Raw genomic sequence first — 18331 nt, forward strand, 5'->3', positions numbered from 1 at the left:
ATTAATTTCAATTAGTTTCAATCAATGAACATTTTTTCCTGGTGACTGAATTCTGTTTCAGTTAAGTTACTATTTTTACTTAGATTTTACAAGTAGATGTCCACTATTAGAACTTCCTAAAGGCGAGGACTTTTCTGCCTCCTTTTGCTGCTCTCCTTTGGGTTCCACCATCACCCCCCCACACCCTGATTCAGTTTGCTTAACTATCACAAAACTGTTTACTTAGGGAGAAACATGCATGGGTAACACAAAGGTGGGAGTGGACCGCAGGGAAAGGAGAGCAGCCTTGCCTTCTTTGGTGGCAGCAGCAGGCTGTTAGATAGTCTTAGCATCTCTCATGAAAGACATGAGAGTGTACTTCAAGGTCCCAGCAAGGTACTGATGGGCCCCTGGTGGGTAGAGAGCATCTTCTAGTTAGCATCTTCTTCTAAGTGCCATCAAGAAGATCCAGTAGGGAGCTCAAACTACAAACCGCAAGATCCTTATTCTATTTTGAGCTCCATAATGTTAGGTAAAGGCCATTTTTCTTCTGAGAGGGAAAAATTTAGTGCTTTTTTTGTTTGTTTGTTTGTTTGTTTGTTTGTTTTAGTATAACTTCTATTTTCTAAGGATGTATTCACTGCCTCAGGTGACTGCACAGGAGGTGATACACCCTGGGACTCCTCTGTAGCCCAGATAAATCCACAGAGCAAATCCTCACACAGTCTACTAGAACCAATTTATGTTTGAAATTATAAAAGCAGCAGTTGATGTGTTTATGAGTTCACTGTTGGAATTCTCAAAATTACAGCAGTAAATCAGCCCTGCAGCATTCAAAGTAGATTGATTGTAGCTAGCTTTAGCATGAATGCATTTTCTCATACATACCTGCTGCGTTATACATGTAAATATTCCTATATGTAATTGATTTATTTATTTTTTTTTAATCACCTTCATGTTAAAGGATTTTTGGTAAAGTTGGTAGACAAAGAAATAAAAGAGTCCATCTTCCATTATAAAGGTGTGCATGCAAATCACTTGGAAGATGACCAGAGGCAACAAGGCAACAGTTTGGAAGAGGACTTATTTCTTGGTTTGAACTTTCCCTCTTCTCTTGTTTCCCAGTTTGGACAGATGACTCCTCAAAAGTTTCAGTTTTACTGTAGGTAACTGCTTTTAATACTTGCAAACTGCTATAAATAAATGCACTCCATAACTTCTTCTGTGGAGGACAAGGAATACCAAGAAAATAAGGCACCTATTGAGAAAATGTCAACAAGGATATTAAATAAAAAATAAATATATGCACTATGTGTTTCCAAATTCTGTCTAGTTTCTTTAAGAGGAGGGGCTGGCTAGGGAAGAACAATAATATTTTAGGGAAAGGAATTGTGAGAAATGAGCAGAAATTAAAATGACTTATTTCAATTAGAAGTATTCACTAGTGATTAAGAACTTTGGTCAAAGTACAGCTCTGCCAAAAATGTCTCTCAAAATCTGGAATGCAATCCAAAAGACTAATTTTTATTTTTTTTTGGTACCTCTAATAGCTGTCGTTTTCCTGATGCCTTCATTCGAATTGTGGCCATTCGCTCTGCCAAGACTGTGAGAGTGGACTGCAATGCCAGCTGATCAGCAGCTTCTGCATCCCGTGATTCTGAAACCAGCTCCTCTGCTAATGATGTCTGAAGCTCAGTGATTTCTTCTTGTAACATTAGAATCTCATCCATCAAAGCCTATTTAGAAATGAAAGCAGAGAAACTAGTTCATCTATCAGAGAGAAGAAAGTATCTAAGGGTACTAAGTATATAAAGTATCCTTAATATAAAAGTCAAGGTGACTGTTCCAAAGAAGCATGAGGAATACAACAATGTAATGTATCACTGCTGGATTTCATTCCTCATCTTGAGTTTCAAGACAGATACCTAAGATGTTGCATTATCAATCTCTTAGAGCAAGCACTTTATTTTCATATCTAAGAGTACATAGACATTGGATACACAAGACAACACGTTGCTGCAAAAGCCAGACGTTATCCTTTGCAAATCAGAGTTCATACTGAAGTGAGATACCAAACTGTTTCAAGTTATGAGTTAGAGTACTTACAACTGTGATTACAACTTGGTTATGTCTGATTGGTTTCTTGATAAAGAGCTATTTAGACAAACCTGTAGCTGTATTCTGCATTTGAGTATTGTACTGACTCAAGTTTTCAGCATCTGGAGCAAGGGAATGGCCAGAGTGCAATTTAGACAAGTGTCCATTGACTGATAATGACAGAAGTGTTTCCCTGTCATTGTTTCTCTGAATGTACTATTTTGGTAAGTCTTTTGTAACACGTTGGCTCTTTGTCACATTAATGTGTTCTCCAATAAACAAATTTGCAAGCAAAACCTGCATGTAACATCAGATATTTTACATCATGATTTTCCTTAGTATGTATTGGTGAAATTCTGTGTCCGTAATTATTTGAAGGTAAAAACTGCAAAACATACCAAACCAAACATCTGAACGTATATTTTCATTGCAAGCATAATGAAAAAGAAAATAAAATCAAGTTGAGAAGCCTAATCCACACTTTTTTTTGGTAATGAATGAGTTCAAACCAATTTTGAAATGGCTCAGTGTTGCCATTATACATGTAACAATGTTTGAGACCTGTATTGGTTGCATCTTCCTCCAGCCTACATGGATGAAAGAAAGGTAGTGTTATCTCTCTGAAAGCCTTCTTCTGGGTTCTTTACATTCTGAAGATAAACATCTGCCAGGGAAATAACCCATTTGTATTTTTGTTCAGACATTTGATGCAGACATTTTATTTGCTTGACACTGAGTATCCAGTGTCAAAATCAGTTAGAAATAGATAACCTTTTCCTCTAGCATCAGGGTTGATATAGTAAAGTTCAAAATAATATTCTATTTTAATTCTTTGTCGGTAATACTGACATTAATAACCTGAAAAGGAGAAGCTTCCTGGTGAATATAATTGCAGCATTTTACCTCAAAGAGTTACCATATTCTCTTGACTTCCCTTGGAAGGGATTTTTTTGTGTGCTTTTGTTTGCTTGTTTTGTTTAACAAGGCAAAAAGTGTATTTGGATCAATTTACAATGCATCAGTATTAGTGATGATCTTAGTAAATTGGGAATATTATACATAGTCTCTCTCTATGAATGTACTAGCATAAATAGCTAATAGCACTAATGTTGAAAACCAGTATATGTAGGTGTCATTGAACACAATCTTTGACAAAAGATTTTACAGAAAATTTTGGTTGGAAAGCATTATACATACATATATATATATATATATATATATATATATATATATATACATATATATTATATATATATATATATTTTTTTTTCCTTTAAAGAATCCCTGTTACATCATCTTTAGAATGGTGGGAAGTCCAGAAAGGCAATACATACAGTTAGCATAGATAATACAGCTACTGCATATTGTTGAGTCATCCAACCAAAAAGAACGCTGCTATCTAACAACAAAGGGAACTAAAGATACAGAGGTAATGCATGGCCTCCCTTTATTTCTTATGTAAAAAGTTTTTACCTGATGTTCTGCCATCTGGCTCTCTGGACTCTTGGATGGTTCCAGACTCTCATTCAGTTTGAACTCAGTGGTCTCCATTTTACTGGATATAGACTGGAGTGTGTCCTGATACTTCTGTTGACGTTCAAGAGCTTCATAAAGGGTGCGCTGTTTTTCACTTATCTGATGAGGAATAGGAGATCTAAGTTCTAACCTCTGATACAGGATTTGAATGTTTTTTTGCTTCATACATCCCAAGGCTTAAATGACTAAACCCAAAAACTTGCAATATCGGTTTTCAAAAACAGAAATTAGAAATCAAAACAGCCATATTAAAATTACTTATATGTTTAAACATCATCAATCAAATTCTGTGTTCTGTGACTGGAAAAAAACAAAACACTTTACTATGCAGGGATAAACTATGGACATTCTTGTGAATTATTACAGATTTTATGCACTCAATCATGTACAGTTTGATAGAGGCATACCCCATAATAGCTGCTGTGCCTTTTCAAAAGAATTAAAAATATATTGTATATAATAAAATCTGTAGCCATTTTGATACATCACTGAATGACTATGCTACACTACTATGCAGAAGTGTGTTAAGCTGACTCAGTATTTGGAGGAACTGGATGCTTGAGCCTTTTTTACCAACATTTCTGGTATGAACTGAATTCCATGTTAGGTTATGGAATATCGTCTGACAACAGCTAATATTTATGAAGGCAACTATCAGCACAAATGACTTATTTTTTTTCTTAATAGAGATCCATCCTGCACGGGCTTTCAACAAACAAACAAATATAATGTAATATAATACTGCAACAGATGATTTTTGTTGCCCCCAGAGAGCCAAGAACTTCAGAGAAGAATACTAGCTAAGCAGGTTACTAGCTAGAATACTAGCTAAGCATTTTATTCCTTACAAGCTAGCTGATTGTTTTAAACCCTACAGATATACCAGACATCCACGACATACCACATTCTTCAGTGTTTCCCAGGAACGCTGCAAATCATCCAATTTGGCACTAGCAGCTGATTCTAATCCTTGTTCATAAAACTCCTGGGTGGCTGAAGTGCTGGGTTGAATTTTAGCAGCTTCTGTTTGCAACTGTTCAGCAGATAAGGCTTGGTAATAAGCAATGTCCTACAATCACAAAACACATTATTGCACTTTCAAAATAAAAGATTATGTATAAGAATATCCCCCCACATACTGATCCCTTGCATATGTCTGTTAAAAACATACAAAACAAAACAAAACATCACCAAGTCACAAAGCCAAAAGAACCAAACAATCCATGAACAACAAAGTAAATAAATATTTAAAAGTAATACACTGAGTATGGTTTGGAGCTTTAATATGATGAAAATTGTGGATCTTTTTTTTTTTTTTTTTTCTTTTCCATGTCGACAGTATATGTTTGGATGGATATTAGGAAGGAGGCTCAAGATGCAACTGTGGAGAGACATGGAAAGTCTGTGAGGGAAGTGCTCAAATTTGGAACAACATTCTAGCAACACAGCTATAAATGGGGAAAGCCCATCACAACCCAGTGTGTTGTGGGTATTGTGGGTGACAAAGAATATCACTCTAATGAACTCTATCATAGAGAAGACAACAGAAGAACTGAAAATGAATATGCCAAAGGACTAGTCAATGAGGTAAGAAAGAATATTAAGCATTGGTCTTCAAACAAACAGGTACTGTTGATTCACTCATGAAAGACAGTGGGCAGAGGGACCAGAAGTACTAAGGAAAATGGGCAAGTGTTCAAGTTACCACTGAAAAATTCAAGGCAGAAATATTTCCCATCAGAACTTGTGTATTTAGTGTTTGGCTATTTCTTCAACTGTTGCAACAAGACACTGGGACCAAGACGTCATATGCTACCATTACAGATCTTTTTGTGACCTCATTTTCAGAAGTAGTATTTTCAAGATAAGCCTTAAAAATAATTAAATAAAATACAGGCCTACGTTATGTGCTCAGTGTGTCATCCTTTAGGAAATTCATGGCCATTATAATATTTCTTGTCTGATCTTTACTGATCTTCATTTTATTAGTTAATGGGAATTTTTTAAAAATGAAATTCATAGAAAAGTATACAGAAAAGTATGGCTTGATAAATAAGGGCCTAAGGAATTAGTGAGATCCAAAGAAGACAGTAATCCAGTGTTACCAAAGGATGTTATGGATTAACAAAAATTAATTTCAAACAAATGAATTTTCTTATAATGAAGTACTGATGCAAGTGCCATATTATCTCACTCTTGCACATGTGGGAATTTAGAATACCTGCAAAAGGATCCAAATTTGCAGCAGACTCTTCATTTCCCTGCGTTATTTCAATGTTATTTAATAGCATATGTGAACAAAACCAAAAAAAGCTCTGGAAGAATGGTGTAGAAATCAAGCCACTCTCTAGGTACAGTCACTTTCTTGGGCTCTCTTTCTAACTCAATCTAATAAGCACAGAATGCCCACCTGCCACAGAAAACAGCCCATCACCCAGCAGCTGCATAGGTATGTTTTTTCACTCTCTCAAGAAAATGAAGAGATGAGCTCAGGTTATCTGGTTCCTAGGTGGACATTTTAACAATTAAGGTGCCTGTTCACTGGTCATTACCAGTATTTTTAAAGGTAGGAAACTGCCATTACTGTATTTTATAGACAGATGGATCATGAATCTTTACTGAGGATCCCTGAAAAAGTCTCTCAATAGAAACAGAAGACCAAAGAATGGACAGAATTTCAAACTGTCCAAATCTGTTAAATGAGATACTTCTTAATAAGTGTCTTGGGAAATTATAAGATGAAGGCATTTACACATTTACAGTGTCTGGGAGTCAACAGGGGACGTGTAACAGCTTAACATAGTATTCAGGACTTTGATTTCTGAATTTTTGGCTCTGACCACAAGTGATCTTTCCACGTCATGGAGAAAAATGACAGCAGTGCAGGGAACTTCTCAATTTGTCTTGTCTGCAGCTACTGCACAGTGCCCAGCTAGTCTTCTCTACAAACAAACAAAAAAACAGCCTGTGCTACTGAGACTTCTTAATCAGAGTTTGTAGAATAAATGGCTTGTTCTTACAGAGGGGGAAAAGTAACCTCTTTGCACATCATTTCAACTACTTTTTGGAGTATAGAACATGACAGTTTCTTTTCAGAAGGGTTTTTATGTTGACAATGTGAATCCAGGTGTTCTTACTGATTACTTTCCCCTATTCAGGACCCAATGTATCATGGCCTCTTTTAGGAAAATTAGTCAATGAACAGTACTCAAGCTTCACTGTTAGGATGTAGGAGCAAATGATGAGTTTAAATTTCAAGGATTTGTATTTAAGAAGGGCTGGTGCAACATAGATGAGTTTTCATAATGGAAGGAGAAAGAACGATTATGAAGTAGTCTGTGTACAAGGAGAGAAAAAGATATTTTACAGTGACCCAGTGATGAAGACTTGAATCACAGGATCAGCTGTGGCCCCCAAGGTTTTACACTAACAACTTCATCTTTTTTCAATTCAATTGCTGTACATTATATATCCAGAAAACAGGTTTTAAAAGATGTGCTAAATTTTAATCACCTATATTTTTGGGTAAATGTGAGAAATGTTAGCTTCGAGGGATTCTCATTCACTATTGTAGCACAGATTTTTATGAGAATAAACTCCATGAAAGCACTGTTACTAATTGCTGAAATATTATACACCATGGAATCATTCACCCTTTTAGGAGTTGTGATCAGATTCTTAAAAAATTTTTTTAGCTGTGTCCCTCTCCACCACACTGCCCTGACTTTTTTAGAGGAGTGTTAATACAAAACAAAGACCCCGTGCAACAACAATACAACAGTGATAGATATTTCACTTTCTTGTATTCATGCTTTTGTTTTACTGTTTCCATACATAGGATCAGTATTTACACTAATATGCAGCTGACACTTGTTTTGTATTTTTCTAACTTGTTAGCACTGTAAAAATAGCACTTAGATGTCTCAATGAGGGATACCTACATTTGATCATTAGGAGATATTTATGAAACTCTGATGGAAGACTGTTTTTAATCACTAATCCCTCTCTACAGTTTTAACAACACATTTCTCCCCTACTCCAGGAGGGAAAAAAACAATTAAATAAAACAACAACAACAACAAAAAACCTTTATAAGTGCTCTAATTATTTTCTCCCAAAACTAAACTAGTGTAATTCTTTTCTTTCTAGAGTTCCTTTTTTGATTTTTCTGGTATGTTGCAGGTGATATTCCTGTGAGAAAGTATTTCTGTTAGCACTGGCTACTTAAAAAGAAAAAAAAATCCAAATTAGTTTTGCAGAGTTGGTTTTTTCTTTTTTCTTTTTTTTTTTTACTGAATATGAAATATTTTTAACATTTAAGTTCCTAACTCTTTCTTCTCTAGAGTTATTGTTGTTGTATTTTGTAAGTAAACCACTGCATTTTGGAATGTTCTTCCCCTTATTATTTAGTAAGTGATGTTCATTTCAACATTAACCACACTGAAGAAACCTTGATCTGTCAGTTTTTTACATTATTATAACACCAGCGATCTTATCTCTTTCAAAGATCTCCTGCTAAGTGAAAGACATCATATTTCTGTTCAATTTTACCCTAGTAAATTACAGGCTCTAAAACTTGTGTGTTCCATGTCAGGTTATGTATTCTTACTGTATTCAGTATTCTTACTGGATTTTCCTTATTATTTGAGTTACTAGATTTTTATTTATTTATTTATTTATTTCCCACCCCCTAGAGAAATGTAATGAACCAGTGATGGATTTGATTATTAGTACACAAGACGTTCTTGGTCATTTAACTCTTTCACTGATTGACACTGACATTTTTGTTGTTGTTGTTTTTTGTTTTATTTTGTTTTACCATTAAGCAAACATTACCATTTCTGATTATCTGAAGTAACAAAAAAATCTTAGGCATTGGAATGGGCTGCCCAGGGAAGTGGTAGAGTCACCATCCCTGGAGGTCTTTAAAAGACATTTAGATGTAGAGCTTAGTGATATGGTTTAGTGGGGTACTTGTTAGTGTTAGGACAGAGGTTGTACTCGATGATCTTGAGGTCTCTTCCAACCTAGAAATTCTGTGTGATTCTGTGTGTGTGAAAATCCTCCTGACTCATTATATAACATTGTTACTATTCTGTTGAAGAATGCTACCTCTATCACTATCTTACCCTAATGTTCTTTCTTATATAAGTTCATGAAAATGAATCCTTTAGATTTAGCAACTTCTAAAGCACCATATACATCTTCAAAATTAGTGGAAGGAATTATTGGGCAACTTGCTCAAACTTCTCTAATTCTTTTCAGCAATGCAACACAACACGACTCTACCTGCAAATTCTGCAGCGGTCAATTTTGGGAATAAAAATAAATGCAAAAAACAAACAGCAACCACAAAACATGATGAATTCAGTGAGGTGGTGACTGCTCCTAAGGCTAATTTATAAACTTAATCTTAGCATTATATACGTGCCTTGATGTACATGATGCTCAGTGTGCTGGTTCATTGTTCACTTTATAATGAACGCTGATGTACACTGGATCCTAGTAGAAGTGCCAGAGTCCACAGTTTTAATTTAAAATTTAATTTATTTTACTGATCTCTCTCATTACCACTTAAAATGGATGGTCACTGAAAGTATGGAATGAACTAAAATAACATGAAATGTAATAAAATGTGATAAAATTACATGAAAATTAATACTTGAAATGGTATTAAATAGAAGATAGTCTGCAAATTCAATGCTACAATGACAATGATACTGTAAGATAGATGTATATGGATATAATACAATGTTTTATTATTTTAAATTGCATTTTTTCTCAGGATGCAAGATTCCATTGTGTACTGCTGTGAAAATCAAAAATAGCATATAAATAGAAAATAGTAGTGACATGGAAGAACTTTGTAACTGTCAATTAAAATTTATTTTAAAAATAGTGAATAGCCGTAATGCCAAATTACACATTTTAAACTCATTAGTAAATATTTGTACATATTTTGAGCTAGAATCTGAAGGTTCATTTAAGTTAGAGGTACAGCCTCATTTTCTTGGAGCTATAGGCAAATATCACAGGATTAAATAAACCACCTGTGGAATGGAACCATACATGTCTCTGAGATAAAAGCTGAATGAATGCCAAGAGGGAGGTACCTGGTTAACAGAAGCATCTGTATTAGCCACAGGTGAGGGAGAGCGACAGGCAGGTGGAGAAGAGATCTCACTGTTGGTTCCCTCCTCCCCAGACTCCTCAGTGACAGGGGAGAGCAGCGTGTGACAGCGACCAGCAGTCATCTGCCACAGGAAAAGCAAACCCCAGAGCACAAGAAGAAAATCAGTTACCTCAGCTTAGGTTTACTTAGACTGAGATCAAAACAAGAGAAAAAACAAAACAAAACACTCAGCTGGAATGAACATGACAGCATTTAGTCATCCTTCATGCCCTTACATTTGCCAGGTTAAAAATCTGGTGAATTAATAGTCATATTTACTGGCCATACTTTAATTATGAACATTCTCTTTTGTAAACTAATGAATTTAAAAGGAAATGTATAGAGTCAGCAACTGAATAATAACATGTCAGGGTCTGCCTAAATGTCTTCTTGTGCAATCAGAGATGCATATGGAAATATTATGGACAGATAACAGAATAATAAAGTATTGGTATCCATATCCAAGCCTGGTTAGAACAACAAGGAATAGACTTAAGATATAAAAAACATATAATCCCATAGTAACTTATAATTTTTGCTTCCTCAGTTCTGTTATGCTATGATAAATCTTGAAATCTGCACTCAGGCAAAAATTGCAATGACATTAACAATATGTTTATAATAAGACCCAACAAGAAACAAAAGCATTTTAATTCAAACATGAGGTCTATGCCGATACTTAGCCAGCTTTCATTCCCACATACTCATTTGAGAATATAGTAGCATACAGTCAAGTATCACATCAACTTTTTAATAAAAGAGCTTTAGAAATATGCTCTGTAAAATACATGCACTGCAACATTCTATGAAATAATATTTTTTCTGTTTTCAACTGATTCCTGCAATTCAGTAGTTTTTTGGCATTTGCTCACACATGCTGACAGCTAAGAAAAAGCACTAAATTTGCATCTTATTACTGCCACTGGTGTTTGTTTTTTAAATAACTTCATCCTATATCTATGAGTCTTAATAACCCATATAAAGCAAAATACAGTAAGGGGAAGCTGTAGCTTGTTTGGTTTGCCACACTCCAGCCATTTCAAAAGCAAAATATAGATATGAGCTGTGGCAACTCGCTACAGAGGTGTGTTGCAATGATGCAAAAGCAATCAGCTCAGATAAACGGTACTGAGAACAATTCATTCCTTACCATAACCACTGAGGGATGAGAAGGGTGTGCCGGGAGCAGGTCTGAATCCAGCTCCTCCATTCCTTCTGAAAGCCCCTCCACCTCTGTCACTGTCAGCAGCATAGTGGCATGTTTTGCTTTCATTGTTAGCATCTTGCACTTTGAATTCAAAGAAGCAATTTGCTCCTGGTATCCTTTGATCTTCTGTGCCAGCTCCTGAGGAAACATATTTTTTCTCTAATGCAGAGGCAGCCAATAAAGGCCAGAGGACTAGCAGCATTCCAGCTTCCGTAGAGAAGGCAAGCTCTCCCCTCCTAGCTCAGCCAATGAAATCATAGTGCTGCCTCTCAGAAACCCTGCATAAGCAGCAGCACTAGCTGAAAAGCAGGATGTTGATTGTGGAGGGAACAAGTCAGGCTGCGTCTCACTGCACAGCTAAACCGCAAAGCAGAGAGCTTTGAAGTGAAACCGGAAAAGTACTGTGAAAGCCTCTATGTGATCATTGCAGAAGTGAAGCACACCCCATACTTGCATCCAGCCTGAACTAGACATAGATTCTTTATGCTTCAGTTTACAGAAAAGGGGAACATCTCTCCTTTCTTTTCTACTTTTTCTTTCTGACTATTTGCATTTATCTAAGGAAGATGAAGCTTTACCACATACTGCATGCCATGAAAATGAGGTCATGTAATAAGCAGAACTGTAAAAAAAAAAAAAGCACCATTCAGCTCTCACCAGAATGAATGAATAGTTCAAACAATAACTCACAGGGTTTAACAAGATCAATTGTAATATGAACAATAGTTCACATAATAAGATTAAATGCAGACTGAATCACTTGTCAGCGTTTGGATATATTTTACCTTATTTCTGTTTTGAGTAGATTTTCAGAGTTAAAAACTCAACTGCACACAGTACTAGCTCTTCTTTAATAAGCATTGGTAAATCTGGCCTAAAGCTGGGTATATTTTAAAATATTGTTTATCATGGCTATGAAATGGTCTATCTGTATGGTGAAACATCACCACAATAAGTCTAGTCAGAGAAGAAACATGGAACAGAATAGACAGAAACTGATTAATATTCTCTCATATACTTTACTGTTGCCTAGTTCAGTGTCTGGTTTTAAGGCATTCAGTTCATATTTTTCAAATAAAAACTGGTGGGAGGTTTTCACATTTCTGCCAAAGCTAATGTTCCTGCCTCTCTGGAGGCTCAGTGATGTGATAGAATTTTGATTTATAAAGTTAAAACAACATTTGTGTAAGCTTGCCTGTTAGTTCAGTGATTATTCATTCTAATGGGTATTTCTAAATTATTTATATACCTGCTTTATTTTTTTCACCTAATGAAAGTTTTCAGGGAAAAATAGCAACAGAATTTGCAAGATCTAGTATAATAACAAATATAATATTGCATAATAATAAATGATTACAATATCTTTAAAAAGGGAACTAAAATTGTTGCTTCAGGAAAGTAAAATTAAAATGTTATTTTGGTTATACAACATTTTCAGTAAACCTTTTCCTCAAAGTCACAGTGCAGAACAGTCATGATGGAAAATACAGAATTAGAAGTGGATACATCACAAAGACCAATGATGACTTTTTCAGTCTGGGACTCAATGGTACCTGCTCACTGCTTGTCATGTCAGCAACAAGACAACCTCTCTTGGAGCTCCAAGGTTCACCTGGGAGACTAAACAAAGTCTCAAGTATAAAACAGTTGATGAGATCAATTGAAAAACTGATCAAATGAAGCCACAGCTTTAATGTCTGGAATAGAGTTATCTGCTCTGTTTGGCAAGTACTAATCATTTACTAATATTTGATGAATGGCACATCTCAGCAACACACAAGCGGGAAATCTATTATCATTCAAAACACACTACTCCATCAATACTACTGAAAAGTAACAACTTTTGTATCATTAATGCATGGAGAATCTAACATACCTCCTTCAACTGAATACAAAGAAAATAAAAAAAGATGCAAAAATGTGATTGTGAAAATAAAACAACTTATAAAGGTAATTTCCTGTGAGGTACTGTATATCCATTAAAATCATACACAAGTATGGAGATACTTGCCCATATTCTTATCCGAAAGTCTAAAGAAACAGGGTTCAGTAAACTTAGTTCCAGAGTATAACTGCATACATATGCAGTACTACAAGCTTTCTAGAAAACAGTGTACATTCCTTATACTTCCATCCTCCTATTTTCATTCTAAACAAAGGTACCAAAATGCTTATTTAAATTCCTGTTCGTGCAGGATTAAACAGACAATCTGGCAACTAATGTTTTCTTAAATTAATAAAACACAGGACAAGCATCTTGACAGACTTGCTTTTTAAAGTTGTATAACAATATAGAGTCCACTTACGTAACTGTGTGCTTTTCCACAACTACTGAGCAGACAAAATGCAAACCAATAATATGTGTATCTTAGTCTTTTAAAACTCCTTGTCTCTAAATGTGGAATCTTGAGAGTGTGAAACCTGTACACTCCCTGCTTGTTCCCAAAATATGCAGTAAAGCTGCTATCTTCCTGCAGATGTTTAAAAGGAATCTTCTAAACTGAAGCTACTGAATTTGTTGAAATGCAGATGAAACTACAAGCTGCCCCATTTTAAATTCCTCCCTGCAGCCTCATTCCTTTCCTCATCAGCACTGCTCTGTATCACTAAAGTGACTCTCCTGCTGCTTTTGTTGTTCCAGAACATTTGAACAGAAAATCTAGCATTTTGAATTCCCTGCTAAAAATACAGAAGGTATTATTTTGTTGTTGTTTTGTTTTGTTTATAAAAGAAAACACTCTGCATTTATAGTGAGTTACTATTTGATAACTAGAAAGGAAATGATCAACACATATAACACTACTTTAGGTTACATAATATCCCAGGTTGATTTTTAATTCAAAGTTAAAGAAATGGTGCCATCTGGTGTCAAAATTGATACACATGTATCGATGATGCAATTTTTTATCTGTACATAGCAGATAGAGGGATAGAAAAGGGTATCAGGAGCTCCCATGCCAGCACAGAAGAAAAGGCTCCATGGAGATTGTCCTGATTCATATGAGTACTTACAATCACTGAGTTTGAGGGCAGAATCTGTAAATTCACAAGACAGAACTCTTCCCCAAAATGAATTGGCAAGAATCCTTTGGAGTGACTCTTGCAGACTTTTCCTCCAAATTTACTGTAGTTTTCCTGCAATTCAAGTCCCCTGGTATTTTCTTACATTAATAGGATGGAAATAAGTAAGGACTTTAAGATATACCTAAGAATTGCTGAGTTGGCAGTGATCAAGTGACTAAATGCTCTGCATTAGCTTCTGTGATGTTCCTCAGTTAAGTAGCTATGTTAACTGCCCCTTAAGTACAAAATGTTTTAGTTTGCATAATATTGCCTGGAGATTACGACATATTTAACTGAATAAACAAATGAATACTCCAGATTGCACTAATAGCACGAGTTTCCTATTGGGTATTGGTTTATCTGCTCAGATAGCCTTCAAGCACGCCTAAAAAACTACTCAGCTAATTTATGAAACTTGGTTATGAAAATTATTTTAGGCCCATGAACTGCCAGTGAGCCTATGTTGTTCTGTCTTCCCTACCTCATGACGAGAAATCTGGACCTGGAGTTCATGGATGTTGCTGGTTGGTACTGGCTTGTCTTGAATTTCACGATGGGCACTCTCTATCATTTGCTGTAAATGTTTCATCTCTTGCTCATATTGCTCATACTGAACCACAGCTTCCTAGAGAAGAAAAAAAAATAATCAAGTGTCTACATGAAAATAAGTATTTATTTACTGTAAGTATGACCAATTTCCTTTCTTCACTGAAGTAAACTTACACCCAACTGGCGCTTGCACCTTGGCAAGCCAAAGTGCTGTGTTGTTTTGTTTGTTTGTTTGTTTGTTTTTTTAAGATATTCAATATTGGGGCTAAAACTTCAGCTTTCAATAAGTATCTGCCCCAAACATACCCACCAAAAGACAGCATTGCCTAATTTGATAGTTTTAATATAAGCACTTTCATCTATTTATTCACTTCAAGCCTCCTTCTATGAAATGGAAAAACTACATGAGAAACTTAAATTTTACAGATTCATAGAAAATACAACTGGGAGAAGATCCTGAAGACTAATTTAGACCATTATACTACCAGTGAGGTATCTTTTTTTTTTTTTTTTTTTTTCAGAAATCAGAAATTGGTCTGATCTGTTTTCAAAACCTTTAGTCTGACATTATATCCTTCTTTGTACTTAACTACCTTTAATTAGAAGCCTCTACTGTTATTTAACTTGAATCTCTGTGGCTGTACCTTAGTTCGATATGTATTTTTCTATCACTAACTAGCAGGAAAAAAAGTTTTATTCTGTTCTTTGGAAATACCTTTTATATATTTAGCTACGAAATCAAGCTATCGAACAAAAACTAATTTTCTTGTATTTAGCAAAGCTTGAAAATAGGAATTTAGTACATATTGAATGTCTTCAAAATCAGGAAGGAAATATGTAGAAATCTTAAATTAAAAAATAATGACTTTTAGTTCAGAAAGCTATTTAGCTCAATGTTATGTTATTATTTTAAGCAGCTGATGTTATGATGATATATTAAAATTAATTTCATTAAGGGATTATATTAGTTAAAACATTACCCTGCATACAAATGTATATTAACTATTTGTTTATTTAATCCCAGCAGCATTACAAAAAACATTTCAAGATTGAGGACAGAACCACCATAAAAGTCTGATGAGTAAACTGACCAATAACATCATCAAAAATGTTAACCCCCCCCCAAAATATGCGATCAGAAAGGACTGAAACATACTGGGAAATATAATAATTGTATGACTAAGCGAAGGAGAATGGATAGAAATATAAAATTGTTTTCATTGCAATTTGTGTTCTCAAGTTACTCAGAGTAATATATGAGACACAGTTACACTTGCCTGCATGATGTTGCACTGCTGAATGGCAGTGTGCTGCAGGCGGCTGGCCTCCTCCTGGAGCCGAAGGGCACTGTGACATATTGGCAGGCTGGTGACCACCTCTTCAGGAATCCTCAAGGCACTTTGACAAACTTGTACTGCATGAACTTTTGGCTTCAGTGATTCCATTTCAGACAACAGGTGCTAGAAAAAGTCAGTGCCACAATAAGCCCATTTTGCAGAACTCTCAGAACATTTGATGCAGCAAAAGATAATTATGAATTCACAAACTAAAATAAACAATGAATTTGATTATCTGTTTGTTGGTTTGTTTGTTTGCTTTTAATTTAATATAATTATAATACACTTTGTCTAGAGTTTTTAATTCTGAAATGAGCATTCTTTTAAAGTATTAGTTAACCAAAAGACCTACATACCAGGCATAAAAATAATTCATGAAAAAACAGTCATTCTTATTTCTGAGTGTCTAAGCCCAAGAATAATTCTGTTAACATATTTGAAAAATATCTTTAAAAAATACACAGATTGAAGCTGCATAGGAGTCACTTATGCACACATACATTTTAATGTTAAAATCCAAGTGGAACTCCATGTTGAAGCACACTTAAAAAACAGCAAATGAATCCTGTTGCGTTTACAGTCTTCCTTGAAAATACAAATAATTGCTGAAAATATTTAAAATTCAAAAGGCAATAAAACAACAAAAACTCACATACAGATTTATTTTTTTTTTCTGTTTAATAATCATATGTTGGGTGCCCTTTTTAATAGTCTCTATTCCTTTCACAATGTCTGTGCATGAGAAGCATATAAAAGTGCAACGACTGATTAATAGATTCTATTGGTATTCTTTTATCTTCATTAGGGAATTAGACGTAAATTGAAGCTTTCCTTTTGATTAAAATATACAGTTTGATTAAAATATACAGAAAAAAATAGAAAAAGGCAAAGCTGATGAAAGGAACCTCAGTACATTAGAAAAGGTGTGAAGCTCAACAGATACAAATCATCTAGGCAATGTATTTGGCAAACAAGGAGTGATTGTCTCCCTCCTCCTACACTATATGCAGAAAGATAGACTTCATGAGGTATGGTGGATAATCTAACCAGAAACTTGGTACAACAACCCATTCTTTGGACTGGGAAGGCCTCTCCTCTGTCAGGCCCTGCACTGCTGGCAAAAGATGCTTTGTGCAACTGGCACTCAGAGGTACCATGGGGCCACTTGCCAGCCAGGAAGTCTCTAAGACCCCCCCTCTGTCTGGTGAAATACATGTGCAGGGGCTACAGCCCCTTTCCATCTGTACAAAAGATAGGTATACTTATAAGACCTGACAGAGCCAGTGCAAAGAACACAGTACTCCTTTATTCTTTGGGTGGGTGATGTGTTTCACCTATATTCTTCAATGTCATGTTCTGAAACTTATCTTCAATCTCTAGAATAAAGAGTATATATTTTAATCAAAAGTAAAGCTCTGTATATACTTTTTTTTCTGCAGAGTTCAATCCTAAAGTGGACCTGTTGACATTTAATTTTCCTGGGAGATTAGAACAGTTGAATCTCTATATCAGATTGAAGCAAGAAATGTACAAGGAACTCAGTAAGTTATAACATGGGTTACTTTTCTTGTCTTGAAACAGTGGCCAAAAATAGCAAGTCAAAAAATTTCCATAGTACACCAAATACAATCAGCAGTATCTTATGGTGGTAATTCAACTAAACAAATATGAAAGTAACTGGGCTTACAAAATACTGAGTTTTCTTAGCTTTTCACTTGGCTATTGGGGGAGCAAGCAACATACTATCTTCTTGCACCTCTAGCTGCAAGGATAACAAACTGGAATTGCTTTTGAAGTACTTTAAAAACATTTTGATAAAAAGTTCTGGGTAAAAGCTTGGGTTTATAAGTATTAATACATATTGAACCTGAATTGTATGGTCAGTTCTCAGGATTGCATAAAGCTAAGAACAAACCCACAAAGTGTTATGCTTTAAACAATGCCTTTGAGGGAATGATCTTTCCCACTTAATATCTTTGTTGGTGACATGGACAGTAGGATAAGGGTGTAAACTTAGCAAGTTTGTGGATGACACCAAGCTGAGTGGTGTCATTGACATGTTGGAGGGAAGGGTTGCCATCCAGATGGACCTTGACAGGCTTGAGAGGTGGGCCTGTGCAAACCTCAAGAAGTTCAACAAGGTCAAGTGCAAGGTCCTGCCCATGGGTCAGGGCAATTCCAAGCATGAACACAGGCTGGGTGACAAGAGGATTAAGAACAGACCTGAAGAGAATGACTTGGAAGTGTTGGTGGACAAAAAACTGAACATGAGCTGGCTGTGTGTGCTTGCAGCCCAGAAAGCCAGCTGCATCAAAAGAAGTGTGGCCAGTGGGTCGAGGGACTTGATTCTCTCCCTCTACTCTGCTTTTGTGAGACTCCACTGGAACACTG

At 35.5% G+C, this 18331-nt stretch overlaps 1 protein-coding gene across 1 annotated transcript in view; it reads right to left on the reverse strand.

The window, feature by feature from the left end:
- Positions 1–18331, reverse strand: part of SYNE1 (spectrin repeat containing nuclear envelope protein 1) — a 295282-nt gene that overhangs the window by 92624 nt on the left and 184327 nt on the right. Inside the window, 7 exon segments of the mRNA XM_084285341.1 lie at positions 1521–1715; positions 3550–3711; positions 4514–4681; positions 9726–9866; positions 10935–11129; positions 14536–14679; positions 15881–16063. Of these exon segments, the coding sequence (XP_084141467.1) occupies positions 1521–1715; positions 3550–3711; positions 4514–4681; positions 9726–9866; positions 10935–11129; positions 14536–14679; positions 15881–16063 (1188 nt within the window).

This window comes from Netta rufina (genome assembly GCF_964035555.1).
Source record: "Netta rufina genome assembly, chromosome: 3".
NCBI classification, from domain to species: domain Eukaryota; kingdom Metazoa; phylum Chordata; class Aves; order Anseriformes; family Anatidae; genus Netta; species Netta rufina.